This window comes from Salvelinus sp. IW2-2015, linkage group LG13 (assembly GCF_002910315.2).
Source record: "Salvelinus sp. IW2-2015 linkage group LG13, ASM291031v2, whole genome shotgun sequence".
NCBI lineage: Eukaryota > Metazoa > Chordata > Actinopteri > Salmoniformes > Salmonidae > Salvelinus > Salvelinus sp. IW2-2015.
The window spans coordinates 42,002,058-42,020,711 of NC_036853.1; the positions used below are offsets into that span (position 1 = coordinate 42,002,058).

The following is an 18,654-nucleotide window of genomic DNA, read 5'->3' on the forward strand; positions in this document are numbered from 1 at the left end:
GTAATATAACATACAAAATACTCAGAAGTAATTCAAATACGTATTTCAAATCCATGTAACATAAATACTTCCCATCTCTGGTCGTAGATGAATAACCAAGCATCAACAACCCAACCTGGCTCTGGCAATGGAAGTGACCCAACTGCTGGTTCTAAATAACCCAACATGTGTTTTGTCCAATATTTACACAAATTGAATTGTTTTTAACCCAGCATTTATTTTGTCCATCACCCAACTATGCAGACACGTGTTAGAGGTAGCTGCCCTATTGAACCCATTATTCCAGAATTTAGCATGCATTGGAGAGATGAAAGGGAAAGGCTAGTGGCCTAAATTATGCTATATAGTGCTCTTTATTCTCTTGTAATGGGGACAATATCTAAATGATAATTTTGATTAAATACTCGATTTCAAGTGTAGGCTATTAAGCATTGTAAAAAAAACACTGTCCATCGGAGATGCACGATGCAGAATTTCACCATCAGTTACAAATGCATGTGTATCTAAAAGATATAGTACAACGGATAAATCATGATCTGCCAATGGGGTTTGAGTTTACAGGAGTGTATCCAACTAGTTTGTATGGCGTAGCTGTATTGGTTGTCAGTGGAGTGAAGGGCACCTCTGGATAGCGGATTCAGCACCATGGACCGAGCACCCAGCGGTTGGCTAACATCCACAGACAATACCATCTCTAGCGCTACGATTGCAAGAGCGACATAGCAGAAACAGCAGCCTACAGCGCGGACCAATAGGATGGCTGCATATCAGTTTCACAGCCAACCCGAATATCTGCAGATGCCTGCATCAAAGCGTCGAGATTTATGCTGGTTTTCTTAAGGATAAGCCATCTATTTTTAGAATCTGTAGTATACATTTGATCGTTTTCTTTTCTATGTTTACATCTTCCTTTTATTCTTTCTCGACTGTCCCTGCGGCGTGTTTGAGAGAGATACCCCCCTCTGTCTGCTTCGTCGCGTGGACTGAGATAACAGCCGTGCTATTGATTTTTGCTCTTCAATGGAATACATTTTTATTCTAATAGCGAGTGTTGGCAATACATTTCGCATCTGCTGTGTACCGGTATTRCCCTCTATGAGAAAGAGAMTATTCCATTAYTCTTAGCTGAAGATTGAGACAMCACACATAGACACAACAAGAACCGGGAAACGTTCATTCGTAGAGCTTTCAGTTCCATAGCGCCTGGTATTGCTCCCCCCTCGATACCCCAGGACCGTGGACAGCGCTTGTGCCAGTGGCCGCAGCTCGGTGTGAAAAACAACTATTAGGCCTAACGGTTAATCACAATCATAACAAGATACTCAAGAATTTACTAAAAGTAAAGATTACAGGCCGTGATTCTGTATGGATTATACCAGAAGAGTCTACTGATTTGAAGGTAAGACATAGTGGCGTTATGAGCAGTTGTTATTCTGCAGCTTGTGTCACCATCATTATCAAGTGATTTAATCAACATGCTATAAACAATACAGTATATTCGGTTTCTTTATCATTGCACTGTATTTGTCTTTGCTGGGAACGATTAAGGAACCATTTAAAAAATACAGTGCACATTTTTTGCTTGCATTCTTTTGCTTGAATTTCTATATCTCCATGTCATGTGTCATAAATAAACAACATTGATCAATATCACAAATAAAAAATATGTAACATCAACAAATATAACATCTATATCTATATCAAAGCTGTATTGTGCTAAAGGGGATGGTGTTTTCATTCAAGGCTTCCATTTTGAAGTTAAGATGGATGCTTGCGCACATTTCTTTATCGTGCTTCTGTGGCCTTATCTCGCTCCTTATATAAAATTCATATTAACGATCTAATGTTTGGCCTGGTAAGATTAATTAGAATTTGCATTCGAAATTATAGATATTGGGCATAATCCATTTTATAAATGATATTAACATCACGATTGAAATGAATATTAAACAAATCCTTATATCAACATTGTATAGTGAATGCTGCGAGATTTGGCCGTTATGAATTAACTGTCTAAGAGGTGTTATATAGCCTAAGGTCTATTCATTTATCTGTGACTAACCAAAAAAAACATGCAACATAGGCTATTTAATAAACGTGATAATTATTCATAGCCTAATTAACACACATATAAGGAACTGATTGATTCATTCAAACCAAGCTGTAAAGGAATTTGATCATAAAATACTTTACCCCAGCATTTTCCAAGATCCACAGTTGTTGTTTTAATAACGATTGGAAATGCATTCAGCAATCAATGTACAGCTTATTTTCAATACAATTTTCACCCAAATACCAAATGTTTACCATGCACAAAAAGCTGTAGCATACTACTTTGTAATGCACTTTCTCTTCTGTTTATTGACAGGTGCCATTTCTCCTCTCAGAGAACAAGAATCTTTGGTTCTTCCCGTTAAAAACACTTTTGTCAGATCCCCCAGAGAAGAGAACCAACTCTCCCTCCATAACTCTCTCCCCCAGAGGAACCATGGGTACCGTACTGTCCCTCTCCCCCAGCTACCGGAAAGCGGCCCTGTTCGAAGATGGCCCGGCCACTGTGGGCCACTACACGGCCGTCCAGAACAGCAAAAACTCCAAGGACACCAAGAGCCTCAAGCGCCAGTCCCTCATCAGTGTGTTGCCATGGAAACGCATTGTGGCGGTATCGGCCAAACGGAAAGGTTCCAAAAAGCTCCCACCAGACGACGGGCAGAAGGTCAGCACTGAGCACACCATCACCAACAGCCAGAAGCTAAAGAAGTCCCAGTCCTGCGCCAACTTGTCCTCTTTCACCACGCAGGAACCCAACATAGCTGCCACAATCCCCACCTCCAAGACCGTCTCCAACGTTGCTGCCACCGCTAAGAAGAACCTGTTGACTGGTTCCACGGGGGGCCAGGCAACGAACGCAGGCACGCCCAAGCGGGTGATCGTCCAGGCCTCCACCAGCGAGCTAATGCGTAGCCTGGGTGAGTTCCTGTGCCGGCGCTGCTACCGGCTGAAGCGTCTGTCGCCTACCGACCCGGTGCTGTGGCTGCGAAGCGTGGACCGCTCCCTCCTTCTCCAGGGCTGGCAGGACCAGGGCTTCATCACCCCAGCCAACGTGGTCTTCCTCTACATGCTGTGCCGCGATGTGGTCTCCTCCGAGGTCGCCAGCGAGCGGGAGCTGCAAGCCTCTCTGCTCACCTGCCTCTACCTGTCCTACTCCTACATGGGCAATGAGATCTCCTACCCGCTCAAGCCCTTCCTGGTTGAGGCTGAGAAGGAGGCCTTCTGGGACCGCTGCCTGGAAATCATCAACCGCATGAGTGGCAAGATGCTGCAGATCAACTCCGACCCACACTACTTCACCCAGGTGTTTGCCGACCTCAAAAACGAGAGCAAGAAGGAGGAAGAGAAGACAAGGTTGTTGATAGGCCTCGGCCGATAAGAGGAACCATGGGAGAACGGTAAAGGGAGGAACAGGGGAGAAGTGAGACAGGTGGGATGTGGATAGGGTCAGGGTGGCATGCACGACTACAGAAAAAACAGGACCGTTGTCTGGTATTCCCATCTTGAATTAGGAGGAAATTGGTTTAACTGGAGGCCATAATGACCAATCAGGAGGCTCTGGTGTCATATATCATGTTAACAATAATTGGGCATTATAGTACTTACAGACAATCACACAGATACAATTACTGATAACCTTTATGTTGAGTGAACAGTAAAACACTGCCTTCAGGACATTTGATAACAGAGATGCAGCGTGGTCTAGGGCTGGACACATATTACATATTACTTCAATAGTAGCCAAACCTGACAAGATTACAATGATAGAAAATGATGACCCCTCATAAACCCAAAACAGGTAATCAAATGTCAATGACTTGAGTAAAAAGAAGAATGGCTGAGTAAAAGCCAGATACATTTTATGTGTCCAGATTCAGAGTCAAGAGAATCACTTTAGGAACTTCAGAAGTTGTGAGGCCTCTGCATCCCTTTTCCCCCTCTCTAAGCTGCATTGGCATCCTCAATGACCCTAAATATTAACACAGACAGTGGAAACACCAGATAACTTCACTGTAGTAGTCTGCTCATGTACTGTACATACTTAGGGGGGAAAAAATGAATAAACTATAAGAGAGTCATCAAAGCAACCAAAAGCAAAGCTAAAGAGAGGATCCGTGTGGATTCAACAAGGCAAATGTGGGGGAACAAGAAACATGAGGATTCTACTACGCATGAGACGACGTCCCATGTCATCACGTGTTCACTCAGGACATCACGTCTTCACACGTCTTGATTTCCTAATGTCCCCCACAGAATTGCCAATGCCCCCTACCTCACCACCAACAATAGCCCTGCCCAAGTCTACCCCCACAACATTGCACTTCTTCCCACAACAAGCATGTCTGGTTTTATTTCACCATTTACAGATAAGAGGGTAACATTGCCAAACCTCATCACCCACCAAAGTCCTGATTTGTGTTTTGATATGGAGAGGAGGCTAGTCCTCGTCAAAGAAAGTGATATGGAATGCCAGTGGAACATACTGCTGAGTTGATTGACTTCCATTGCACTGAAACAACACTAGTCGAGAACTACAGGAGACTATTATTGTGGCACTTCATATGATGTGTCCACCTCCTTGGTTTCCATTGAGGACAGAACAAAATGGATTCTCCATTCAGTCATCTCCCTTAAAGAGACTCTTTCCTCCCCACTGATGGTTATTTATGTAACGACTTGTGTTGACATGCATGTGTGCTTCTATGGGTTCCTAGCATGCTGCTTTGTGTTCGCACACCACGGCTACGTCCTAAGGGGCACCTTATTTCCTATGTAATGGGCTGCTCTGGCCAAAAGTAGTGCACTACATAGGGAATGGGATGYCATTTGGGACATAGCTCCACATTATTTTAGACTGAGAGTAGTATGCTGCAATGCTGCCCTTACCTTAAATAATTATGATATTATGATTACTGATTAAGTCTTCGTTTTGATGAAAACCCACCTCCTGCAAGGTTGGGATTTCGAGAGTCCTGTGCCATATCGTTCTGAAGATTAGGATTTATAAAAACAACAACCCAAGTCTTGGATCATCATGCAGAACAAGAAAGACTTCTTCATGCAATCATCCTATACATTTCATTAGTTATTATTATATTATTGTGTATGTATGTTGGAGATGACAGAGCCAGTGACTTGTGTTCTACCAATGACTTGTGTTCTACCAATGGCAACATGTAACAAGAGAAATATGAATTATCTGTCCATTTCAGAATCTCCACTGACTTGGCTACGTAGCGCTCAATTGAAACTGCCATTGATATTATCAACAGTCTCAAACCTCATGAAAAATATGCATATGAAAATTAGATTGCAGAGCCTGCATACACGTTCTTCCTATATGATGTGTTTGGGATGGATTGAACAGTAGATAGCTGATGTATAACTTTCAGATAAAATTGGAATTAGAATTATCAAGACATTTTCTTTGCTGTTGAACCGAGTTGTGTGGTATGGGTTCAGTGCTTATTGTCATACAATACAGTCATTTACACTTCCATGTGCTTGAAATAGTTACTGAAAAGAAAATAAAAAAATTCACTGAGGGTTTGCTGCTTCTAAATTGATGCTAGTAAATGAACATTTGAATATTGCTCTCTTTTCATTGCTATTAATGTTTATAGCTCCAACCACATTTGAATGTGTGTAATTATTATCTTTACAATTTCAGATAGTTACAGTAAATGGTAAAATATTGACATCTGGATATTTTGCGAACTCTATCTATAGGCCTTCCATGAAAATGCACATGTGTAAACTGGCCAATAATACTGATGAGTAGAAATGTAGTGGAAATGACAAGCAGTGAAACTTCTATACTTGGACTTATATATTGTGTAAAGCAACAGAGATAGTGACTGCCAGGTGGAGTTTCCACCATTTTGTTTTCACCTATTCAGTCCATTCAACTCAGCAAGGGCAAGTCGCAAAGAACAGAGGGAAGGAAACAAATGTTTGGAATGGATCCCCCAGACAGTTTGGAATGGAACACCCAGCCAGTTTGGAATGGACAACTCAGCCTGTTTGCAATGGAACACAGCCTGGGACTCTATGAAACTTTATGGAGAGGGGTGAAATTCACCTTGCATCCTCTTCTCTTTGACTAAGTCATAACTATGTGCCATGTTTTCACTTGCAACACAAACAAGACAACACGTTTGTAAAATACAAAGTTAATGGGTTATTAAATGTTTTCCCCTTTTCATTTGTGAATCATATGGTGTGCAACTTTGTTGAACAAATCATGTCAAAATAGTGTTATTAGAGTGAAGATGGGGCAATCTGTGACTAATGTATGTGGATGTGTGACTATGTAAGTGAGTGAGAAGAATTTGATCAACTGTTACATTTACTTTATATAAAAAAATACATTTGCAAGTCTTTATTAAATGTTCTGTTTCATTGTGTCTGATCGTGTGAATGAATGTTGAACATTGAGGAAGTAAGAACTCCATCTTAGACAGATAGGCTTGGTGGAATGTTCGCTGTATTGGATACACCAATCCTGTCCCAGGGACCACACACTATAAAACTATATTGAAGACAGGCCAAATACTTTCCACCTCCTAGCCATATAAAGCATTGTATAAACAATATGAGGGGGAATGTCTTCCCTTCATCTGTAGGCCATGGAAGCCATCCCTGTAAAAATATAAAAATAACATAACTTCCCATGAGCCTGCACTACCCAGTCTAGCCACAACGAGGCAGTAGAGAGTTGTGGCCCATCATCAGGGATGCTGAGCAACCTGCAGTTTGGAGATCTGAGAGGATAGATACTGTATCTAAGTACCTTCATGGAAATAGCTTCACCTTTCCCTCTGATTGGCTGGGTGGAATGTTGGATAAGAGAGGATTAGGTTGCTTAACATGTCTGCCAAACTATAGCCATGTYTGCTGTGAGGCTGCTGTGGTAGCCTCTACTATCCATGGCAGGCTGACTTGAGATGACTACATTGCAGTTGAACTGCGGAGAATCACAGATCTACAAATCACCTTGCCTTCGATTTACTATGTGATTAAGATTAGCAATTTTGCGCCTTGTCTCGCTCAAAGGGAACCCCCCTTAAAAACACCGGGTGCACATTGCCTTGCTCAAACGCTAATCTGCAGCGGGGTGGGCAACTGCAGTGCTGAATGGCCTTCTCTGAAGTGGTGGAGGGGTTAGGATGAGCTGTCCACGGTTGGTGGTGCTGAACGAGCAGCTAGCTGTTTGTAAGTGTGAGGGCCGCTGTCCCTGGTCCTGACTAATGTAGAGGCGCTGTCTGCAGTGCTGAAAGGAGCGCCTTCGCAAGATACCACACACCCAGCACAGTTTAGAATCTAGATTCTAGCTGCTTATTCACAATTGCAGATCACAATGTCAATCTATAAACTCAAATAGCTACATTGTGTGCGTAATTGGTTAGCCCATATTATTTACTGGTAAATTAAGCTACATACAATGTGGCGTTTAGGTCATAGCTTGGTTTAACAAAAATAATTTATACTCAACATTTAACAGAGAATAGGCTACATGGATAAGAGTGTGTGAGAGTGGGAGGGGACACACACATGGGATCAGGAGGGAGGCCATTCCATAAGATTGCCAGCCTATCCATCAATCGTGCAAGGTGAGGGACGTTCATTGCACGAGATCATTGACGAGGAAGAAGAAGAACGTTCATCGAGGGCTTCCTCTGAATTCGGCCAATCAAAATCGAATGCGTTGTACTCGTCAGTCGTGCAGTGTGTGTAGCGTTGGTTCCTCCTGCGTAGCTAGATAGGTAGGATACAGTCCTACTGTCATTGCTTCCGACTGCCGTATGAATTACCATTCAGAGCTGCACCTCTGAACATCACCAAACGCGAATATGGCGGCCCGGGTAAGATATTTTCTCGTTTGTTCAATATCTCCTTTTCAAAATATACATTTATTTCATTGTAAATAGGGTACAATGCCGAGTGCGACGTATGGTTTACAGGCAAGAATTTAGCTGCAGCAACATCGTACCTGAATGTCAAATTCGACTTCGGCCTCAGCTATTTCGATGCAGAATGTTTTTTACGCCCTGGCATTCAGTTTGACAGGCTCCCGCAAAATCAGTTTTTTACGGGTCGCAGAAACAATTTATCTGTCTTGTATAATCAGCCTACAGTCAGAGCTAGGAAGCTGTCGGCCTCTACAGCTAGCCACTGCATTAGCCGAGTGAATCGGTTAAACCTAATCCTGGATTTTACATGTCCTTTAGCCGACAGAATGCTTAAAAGGGCAATTGAAACCTTTATAGGATATCTGTGCAAAAAGTGCTTGTAATAATTTTGTGAAAAGCATATCCCAGCAGCGCACACATGCGTCCTTGTCCATAGCACGACCTCGACCTCGCGGGTGTCTTTTTATTAGGCAATATAGCCTATGGCAGTTTTGGGAGTCCAGAATATAATCTGTGCTTTCTTGTATTGGAAAGCTATTTTTGCGCTATCTAGATCATGGTTGGGCAACCCCCTGTAGTATGCACATGGATCAATTTCCAAAAACAAATATTTTTGGGGGAACTCAGTCAGGGTCAATTTACTGTTGAGAGTTAGAATGGTYGAACAAACAATTGCAGGAAATTAACTCTAAAACTAAAAAGGCCCCCAAAAAATCACTTATGGCCATTTCTTTGAGGCCTAAATTTCATCAATGTTGTCCAGCCACAACCTATAGCAGGAGTAAGCAACCCTGTTTCTGGAGTGCCGCAGGTATATATGCTACGCTCAACTTGAACAGACAACACCTTTCTGCTGCATTATGTAGGTTAGCTATGCCCTGCCTGGCCTGCTGATAGAGACCGGTGCCACTGTGCTGCAAAATTGCTATTGGAAATACCGTATATCTCTGGATTATAATCACAGGATGGAGCACTATTTAGAGCTGGTCGACTGTCAAGTTATGCAACGCACCTTGGCATGTAGACCCATCACTAATGCTGATTGAAGCTCTTCTCCTGTCTCTCCCAGTTTTAAACCATTAAATATTGTGGAGATCTAAACTTGCCCATTGAATTTACATAGCTCCAGGCAAAATTGGAATATAGGTGGGGCAAAATAGCATCAGATTTCCAAATCAAAGCCTATTCCATTGGTTGATGTTGTTGCACGCCTGCATTATTCAAACTTGTATCAGAAGACACTATTGGCAATACCCCTCTGTGGTTTGAGAATAAGGACTGAAAACTGAAACAAGGATCACCTTTCCATTCTCAGTGGATTCTTTGTTGAAAGATAGGCCTATCTACAACAAGACAGCTTTGATTTGTCGGCAGGGTTTGCATCCAGCCAGGGTACCGTGGGCACACAGACACAACCAGAGGTRCAATTTGTGAAAGTCTGACTAGAGCTGTTGAGTTCTTTTTAAACATCTCCACCAGAGGTGTCTATCACAAATTCCAGGGCCCTATGCACTGCTGAGTTACATGACAAGGCATTTTTGGGTGAACCAAATATTTTCCCCTATAGTGCTCTAGTATAATGGCCCCAATGGAATTACAAGACAGTATTGAATATGCAATCTTTACACTATGAAAATAACCGAAATGTCATTCTTTAAGATAGTATTCTACTCCTTCTTGCCATTAAGTGTCAAGGCAATGATTAGCTTTTGTACATAAGTGTACTGGATTCAGCAGTTCGTTTCAGGCGATAGACTTGTTTATTTGTTATATGTTATAATTTCAGTCAACAGACTTGTTTATTTGTTATCATTTCAGTTGACGTACTTGCATTACAGGCATTGAGACGCTTTGAAATCTATGCCTGAGCGAGAGGGAGAATGTGCATCTCTGTACCGAGCCAAGGTATCTGATGATACATTTTTAGTCATTCACAAGGTATGTGTCCACTGGCATTGGTCTCCCTCCTTCCCTCGCCCTTGCAGAGTGCACTGCATATTGTTGTTGGGCCTAGAGTGTCAGAGCTGCTGAGAGGGACATAGATGGTATCACAGACTGACAGCACACAGTGGACATTTTACAACAGAGGGAAATAGCCTACATGAATACCCCTTACTAAATTCCCTTACTAAGAGGAAAACATAGGAAAGGACGCGGATTCACTATGAACAGTAGACCTAGAGAACTCTCATGAGGACCGCCACAAGAATGGAAGACCCAGAGTTACCTCTGCTGCAGAGGATAAGTTCAATAGAGTTACCAGCCTCAGAAATTGCAGCCCAAATAAATGCTTCACAGAGTTAGAGTAACATACACACCTCAACATCAACTGTTCAGAGGAGATTACGTGAATCAGGACTTCATGGTCGAATTGCTGCAAAGAAACCACTAATAAAGGACACCAATAATAAGAAGAGACTTGCTTGGGCCAAGAAACACTAGCAATGGACATTAGACCGGTGGAAATCTGTCATCAGACCGTCTGATGAGTCCAAATTTGAGATTTTTGGTTACAACCGCCGTGTCTTTGTGAGACGCAGAGTAAGTGAATGGATGATCTCCGCATGTGTGGTTCCCATTGTCCTGTTTTTCAACAGGACAATGACCCAACATACCTCCAAGCTGTGTAAGGGCTATTTGACCAAGAAGGAGAGTGATGGAGTGCTGTATCAGATGACCTGGCCTCCACAATCCCCCGACCTCAACCCAATTGAGATGGTTTGGGATGAGTTGGACCTCAGAGTGAAGGAAAAGCAGCCAACAAGTGCTCAGTATATGTGGGAACTCCTTCAAGACTGTTTGAAAAGTGTTCCTCATGAAGCAGGTTGAGAGAATGCGAAGAGTGTGCAAAGCTGTCATCAAGGCAAAGGGTGGCTACTTTGAAGAATCTAAAATCTATTTTGATTTGTTTAACACATTTTTSCTTACTACATCATTCCATATGTATTATTATGTCGTTTTGATGTCTTCACTATTATTCTACAATGTAGAACATAGTAAAATAAAAGAATAACCCCTGAATGAGTAGGTGTCCAAACYTTTGACTGGTACTGTATGTGTGATCATCTATGGCCTTGTAGTAATGTCTAAATGGGCATCTCTTATTGGGCCGTTGGTGTAGGAGAATCTACATCCTATGTTGACATCCGATCCTCTTTATTTATGGGCCCTCTCCCATCTTAGTATTTTAATTGGAGAGTTAACATATTATGTTACGTTTATGTAACGTACAACTTGTAAATAAACAAACACAACAGCGCAGCGGAAAGATTACTCAGCAAAATCTGTGTTCTGTGCAAGATGGGATGGAATGGGGAGGTTTTCAACATGACAAGAATCAAGATTTAAGATTGTTGCAGGAGTGTGACAGGATATGAGAAAATTACAAATTGAATTAGATAGCATTCTCCCTCCTGTGAATCTCTACACATCCTCTACAACCGATAACCACCCCAAACTATGACTCCCACAAACTGCAACTAAACTACTAGCAGTGAACTAAACGACCTTACACAACCACTTGCTGTCCATAACTGTCCCTGCCTCCAACAGTGCATACAGGTCTTCATAAGGATGTCATAATAATGTCATAACTGCACTGGTAGTATGGACTGGCACTATTAGAACATGACAGAGGAGACTGGTGGGCAGAGATATAGGAGGACGAGCTCATTGTAATGGTTGAAATGGAATTAATTGAAAGGTATCGAACACAGGGTTTCCATTCATACTGTTCCATTTATTCCATTCCAGCCACCACTGGACCAGAACACTTATAGCCAGACCCAGACTGAAGTGTATTGAGACTGTGATGAAGCGCTGAGTAATTAACCAAGACTTCATTTTTTTGGGATATTAAACAACTAATTGACCGACGTCGGTCCAATTACTTGAATTCCATTTAGTTCGGCCCAGCACACCATTTCTCTAGAGAGAAGTCAAATAGATCACGAGAGAAATGGCTGAAGGGAGTTTTCATTAACCTTTTACTGCAGTGGGCTAAATCAGGGTAACACAGAACACTTTCTTGGTAGTCTTAAATAAATCTACTCTGAAACAAAAGTATACACCTCACACACATGGTTATGGGCTTAAACAAAGAAGGCACCTGTACCATGTCAGATATAGAGTTGAAATGTATTCAATTTTGTGTTTGTATCCCAATATTACACTTTATMTACAGTACATCACAGAATACTGACTTATAGCAAAACTGTTTGACATAGAAACACTGGATTTTCAGCAGGTAAAAAAAAAAAAAGTTTATTAATTATGAGAAATAGGTAATTTCACTGCAGGAAAGGGATATGCAAATATTCAACCTAGTTCAGAGCATAAACCTRGTAATTAACAACAATGACCATAATCAATTGTGCCTGTTTTTTCCGGCTTGGACAGAGATGGTCCGTGTTGGAGAGAATCAAAACCGTACTGTATCATGGGTAAATTGTGACTGACTGGTCTACAAATAATAATAAGTAGTTATTTTTGATGCAAGGTCTTTTGTAGATCAGTCAATCGGCAGTCACCTGCAATGTCGGCTGCAATGTTGTACAAGCCAATGGAAACACTTTTACGCCTGCTCTGTTACACCAGTGATCCACTATACGGATAGCCACACTAGTTTCACCCTCATGTCGGTGCTAGCAAGCTAGCAAGCAGGCAAGGTAGGTATCAACAGCCAATCGGGGCTGGAAACTATAGTGAGCCTCGATTGGTCAACAGCAACGAGTACGCAAAAAAAGTTCAGCTTTTCCCAACTTTGGTCCCGCCCTGTTTATGCTCCCTCGCCATGCTTGTATCGCCCAACGGTTCCTGCCCACTTGGCTTCCCTATATTGAAAATTAATGGGGTTTCGTTGTTTCAACGCCCACAACGTGCTAGGTGGATTTCTGCCATTAGGTTTGAGGAAGATCGAGAGCTACCAGTACCTAGCTCGCCAATCAATTCTGAAAGTACACTACATGCATTTTTTCATGTGTTCCATCGCAGACTGTCATAAACATAAAACTCCCGGCTACTATCCAATAAAAGCCATATTGACATTATCCCACCCCTGGTAAGCCACTATTGGCTTAAAAAGCCAAACGTAACACAATATCTGCTAATTAATTTCCAGCAATATTGCCGATCTTTCTGTTTGATGTGCACGTTTGTCTATCACTCGTTATGTAGCCAGTTAGCGATGCTAATGATAACCATCTTGTGAGTAGACAGACTTTCCCCAAAAACCTCCTCAATTAAATGTTAACTGCAAAGTAGTCCTACCTGACAGAACTAYTGGATATCAGGATTATTTGTATCATTGGGTGGTGATTGTTTTGCAAACGCTGTGCTGCAGCAGTAGGTCTAACATCAGAAACATTGCTAGACCTTCACATTCCTCTCTTGCTAGATGGGAAGGGAAATTACACTAAAATCGAAGAAAAACATTCTGACCTAAAATATGTTCTTCTGATGTGATTTAACCATTGATATGGACATACATCTTTTTATTCTCTATGAGTAATTGTAATATTCAGAGTAAAAMATTTCAGAAAAAAATCCAAAACCAGGACAAATAAGACAGAGAAAACAGAATTCAGGAAAATACCAAATATAACTTTTTGACCCCCCACTTAGAGTTGTTTATTAACCATTATTGTACCAGGTAAATCGACAGAAAACACATATCTTGTACACCAAGGAGTTGCAGGGTAGAGGAGAAGAATGTGCCTATTTGAAAGGTATAACAAAATTAGTAGCTCACGACATAAACTCAATTTTCAGGACCCTGTCTTTCAAAGACAATTCGTAAAAATCCAAATAACTTCACAGATCTTCAATGTAAAGGGTTTAAACACTGTTTTCCATGCTTGTTCAATGAACCATAAACAGTTAATGAACATGCACCTGTGGAACGGTCGTTAAGACACTAACAGCTTACAGACAGGATCGGTACATCCGAACATCACACCTGCGAGACAGGCACAGGATGGCAACAACAACTGCCTGAGTTACACCAGGAACGCACAATCCCTCCATCAGTGCTCAGACTGTCCGCAATAGGCTGAGAGAGGCTGGACTGAGGGTCTGTAAGCCTGTTGTAAGGCAGGTCCTCACCAGACATCACCGGCAACAACGTCGCCAATGGGCACAAACCCACTGTCGCTGGACCAGACAGGACTGGCAAAAAGTGCTCTTCACTGACGACTCGCGGTTTTGTCTCACCAGGGCTGATGGTCGGATTCGCGTTTATCATCGAATGAATGAGCGTTACACCGAGGCCTGTACTCTGGAGCGGGATCGATTTGGAAGTTGAGGGTCCGTCATGGTCTGGGGCGGTGTGTCACAGCATCATCGGACTGAGCTTGTTGTCATTGCAGGCAATCTTAAAGCTGTGCGTTATGGGGAAGACATCCTCCTCCCTTATGTGGTACCCTTCCTGCAGGCTCATCCTGACATGACCCTCCAGCATGACAATGCCACCAGCCATACTGCTCGTTCTGTGCGTGATTTCCTGCAAGACAGGAATGTCAGTGTTCTGCCATGGCCAGCGAAGAGACCGGATCTCAATCCCATTGAGCACGTCTGGGMCCTGTTGAATCGGAGGGTGAGAGCTAGGGCCATTCCCCCCAGAAATGTCCGGGAACTTGCAGGTTCCTTGTTGGAAGAGTAGGGTAACATCTCACAGCAAGAACTGTCAAATATAATGCAGTCCATGAGGAGGAGATGCACTGCAGTACTTAATGCAGCTGGTGGCCACACCAGATACTGGCTGTTACTTTTGATTTTGACACCCCCCCTTTGTTCAGGACACATTATTCAATTTCTGTTAGTCACATGTCTGTGGAACGTTTTCTGTTTATGTCTCAGTTGTTGAATCTTGTTATGTTCATACAAATATTTACATGTTAAGTTTGCTGAAAATTAACGCAGTTGACAGTGAGAGGACGTTTCTTTTTTTGCTGAGTTTATTTCATTTTTGAAAAGTAGCTCTAACCCTGGATTAGATACACATGGACCACATGAGAGAGAAATGTAAACAACACAACGACGAGAGAGAGGGATAGAGACAATTTATTAATTTATGCCTAATCTACTTTGAAGAACTAGTCTAATGATTTCGTCAGACAACTCTGCAGCACACTTAGGCAGGCTAGCCTAGCTAAATAGGATGAGTAAAGACAGTACAGTATGGGAAGCACAGAGATAACATTGTCTGGCTGGCTGGCAGGCAGGCTGCTACTGCCTAAGCAGAGATGAGATGATGACTTTAAGGAATACAAATAAGAATGTCATCAAATAAAATTAAGTAATATACACTACCGGTCAAAAGTTTTAGAACACCTACTCATTCAAGGGTTTTTCTTAATTTTTTTTACTATTTTCTACATTGTAGAATAATAGTGAAGACATCAACACTTAAAAATAACACACATGGAATCTTGTAGTAACCAAAAAAGTGTTAAACAAATCAAAATATATTTAATATTTGAGATTCTTCAAATAGCCACCCTTTGCATTGATGACAGCTTTGCACACAGTTGGCATTCTCTCAACCAGCTTTACCTGGAATGCTTTTCCAACAGTCTTGAAGGAGTTAGTTCCCACATATACTGAGCACTTGTTGGCAGCTTTTCCTTCACTCTGCGGTCCGAATCATCCCAAACCATCTCAATTGGGTTGAGGTYGGGGGATTGTGGAGGCCAGGGGCCGAATTCACAAAACCTCCTTTAAGAAGGAATTTCTTCTTAACTGCCATTTTTTCCTTAACTGTAGACTTAAGAAGAAAGTTAAGCAAAGTTGCTATTCCTCAATTAAATTATTGGAAATGTTCTTAAGGTTTTCCCTAAGTTTCTTCCTAAGATAAAAGTTAAGAAGAAATGGGATTCTTGAAAATAATGCTTAAGGATTTCTTCTTGGAAATATACTTAACTTTAGGACAGCTAAACCCTTGTTTTTAGACAAATGAATACTTTTATAATCATGAACGTTTTCTTGCGCCACAAACCCAGTTGGCTACCGGATATTTAAATACAGCAAGAATACAAATTAAACACGCATTATCTAGCTAGCTAGTAATTAACAATATATTACAATATTCTAGAAGTGTTAAATAGCTAGCGCTATCTCGGCAATCTGCAAAGAAGAACTTGGCTGATGTTGGCTATAATGTCTTTACACGTTAGCTAGCTAACGTAGCTAACTAACTTAATGGTTGCGCAGTCCCTCTACCACCATCTCTATGATGGACAACACCTTCTCCTCCAGCTGGTCCACATGAATGGTCTCTCAGCTCCCTTCTTCTTAGAGGCCGGCTTGATGTCGGACCACTTATTTTTTACGGCGTCACTGTCCCTTGCCATACCCCCAACGGCAGAGACAGACTCAGCCACTCTCATCCATCCTTTCTTTTTGGTCTCTGCAGTGACCCCGCAGTTATCAAGTCTCCCCATCAGCAACCTTTTCCTGGTTGCTATTTCCTCAAGTTTTATATTAAGTCCGCAAGCTAGATCCCTGCAATGTCTCATTGAAGATCTAGATAACTTATCTGGACTCTCTGGAATAAAATCTAATTATGATAAGTGTACAATATTATGTATTGGATCTTTAAAAAATACAACTTTTACATTACCCTGCAGTTTAGCTTCATTAAATAGTGCCCACAAAACACCAGTCTCAATGTCAACAGTGAAGAGGCAACTCCGGGATGCTGGCCTTTGTAAGGGGTGCGTATCCTTTACCGTGGTGGGAGTCTGCCAATTACGCAAGGCTGAAATGCGGTCACTCTCCATCTCCACCCGCGCGAGGTGGAAATGCAGCACCTAGGAAGGAGACGGACTGTTGAAAGAACAGGCATTTCTCAGCCTTGGCGTACAGATCATGCTCCAACAGTCGACCAAGCACCCTGCGCACCAGGGACACATGCTCGGCGCGTGTAGCGGAGTATATCAGAATGTCATCAATATAGACCACTACACCCTGCCCGTGCAGGTCCCAGAAAATCTCGTCTACAAATGCTTGGAAGACTGATGGAGCATTCATAAACCCGTATGGCATGGCGAGGTACTCATGCCCTGAGGTCGTACTGAACGCGGTCTTCCACTCATCTCCCTCCTGGATACGCACCAGGTTGTAAGCACTCCTGAGATCAAGTTTGGTGAAGAAGCGGGGCGTGCATTGACTCAATCGCCGTGGCGATTAGAGGTAGCAGGTAACTGTACCACACAGTTATCTGATTAAGGCCTCGATAGTCAATACACGGGCACAAACCTCCCTCCTTTTTCTTCACAAAAATTAAACTCGAGGAGGTGGGTGAAGTGGAGGACCGAATGTACCCCTGACGCAGGGATTCGGAGACATATATTTCCACAGCCACCGTCTCCACCTGTGACAGGGGATACACGTGACTCCTGGGAAGTGCGGCGTCTACCAGGAGATCTATCGCACAATCCCCCCGTCGATGGGGTGGTAATTGAGTCGCCTTCTTTTTGGAGAAGGCGAGAGCCAAATTGGCATACTCGGGGGGAATACGCACGGTGGAGACCTGGTCTGGACTTTCCACCGTAGTAGCACCTATGGAAACCCCTAAGCACCTCCCCAAGCACTCTCGCGACCACCCGGTGAGAGCCCTCCGTTGCCATGAAATAGTGGGGTTATGACAAGCTAACCAGGGTAGACCTAGCACCACTGGAAACGCAGGAGAGTCAATGAGAAAGAGACTGATTTTCTCCGTGTGACCCCCCTGCGTCACCATGCCTAGAGGAGCGGTGGTCTCCCTAATCAATCCTGAYGCTAATGGTCGACAATCTAAGGCGTGAACTGGGAAGGGAATTCCTACAGGAACGATGGGGATCCCTAAACTAAAGGCTAATGATCTGTCTATAAAATTCCCAGCCGCGCCTGAATCGAAGAGCGCCTTATGCTGGGAATGCGGGGGAAATTCAGGAAACGTAACGAACAAAAACATTTGTGCAACAGAGGGTTCTGGGTGAGAATGGTGCCTTCTCACCTGAGGTGATGCCAGAGTGCCTGCTGCCTGCTGCCTCGACTCCCAGAGGAACCAACCCGGCACCGACCGGCAGTGTGACCTCTGCGGCCACAGATGGTGCACGAGACGGAACCTCTTCCGGTCTCCCTGAGCTCAGCACCTCCCAGCTCCATGGGTATTGGAGTGGTGGTGCTGGGGGATGGAACCGACAGACCCCGATCTGAACGTCCGCGGGTAGCCAGCAGGTTATCCAGCCGAATGGACAGGTCCACCAGCTGGTCGAAAGTAAGGGTGTTGTCCCTGCAGGCCAACTCTCGAGGGACGTCCTCGCGCAAACTGCAGCGATAATGGTCGATCAGGGCCATGTCGTTCCATCCCACTCCGGCGGCCAGGGTCTGAAAGTCCAAAGCGAACTCCTGTGCGCTTCTCGTCCCCTGCCGCAGGTGGAATAGTCGAAGACTGCCCGGAAGCGGCGGGTGAACTCCTCGAAGTCATCCAACGCCGTATCTCCTTCTTCCCATACGGCGTTAGCCCACTCCAGAGCTCTCCCCAAGAGGCACGAAACGAGGATGGACACCCTCTCCCTTCCCGAGGGAGCCGGGTAAACGGTGCTCAGGTATAAGCCCAGCTGTAACAGGAAACCCTGGCACCGTGCCGCCATCCCATCATACTCCCTGGGAAGGTCAAGACGCATCCCACTGGGACCGGATGCAGGAG

At 43.3% G+C, this 18,654-nt stretch overlaps 1 protein-coding gene and 1 pseudogene across 1 annotated transcript; both read left to right on the plus strand.

Moving 5' to 3' along the window:
• The first annotated feature begins 998 nt into the window (after window positions 1–998).
• Window positions 999–3,516, plus strand: LOC111971500 (cyclin-dependent kinase 5 activator 1). The gene is made up of 2 exons (XM_023998302.2): window positions 999–1,399; window positions 2,369–3,516. Exon 2 carries the CDS (start codon window positions 2,489–2,491, stop codon window positions 3,428–3,430), a length of 942 nt encoding a protein of 313 aa, XP_023854070.1. The 5' UTR covers window positions 999–1,399; window positions 2,369–2,488; the 3' UTR covers window positions 3,431–3,516.
• Window positions 3,517–7,790: 4,274 nt separating this feature from the next.
• Window positions 7,791–18,654, plus strand: part of LOC111971501 (vesicle-fusing ATPase-like) — a 42,949-nt pseudogene continuing 32,085 nt past the window's right edge.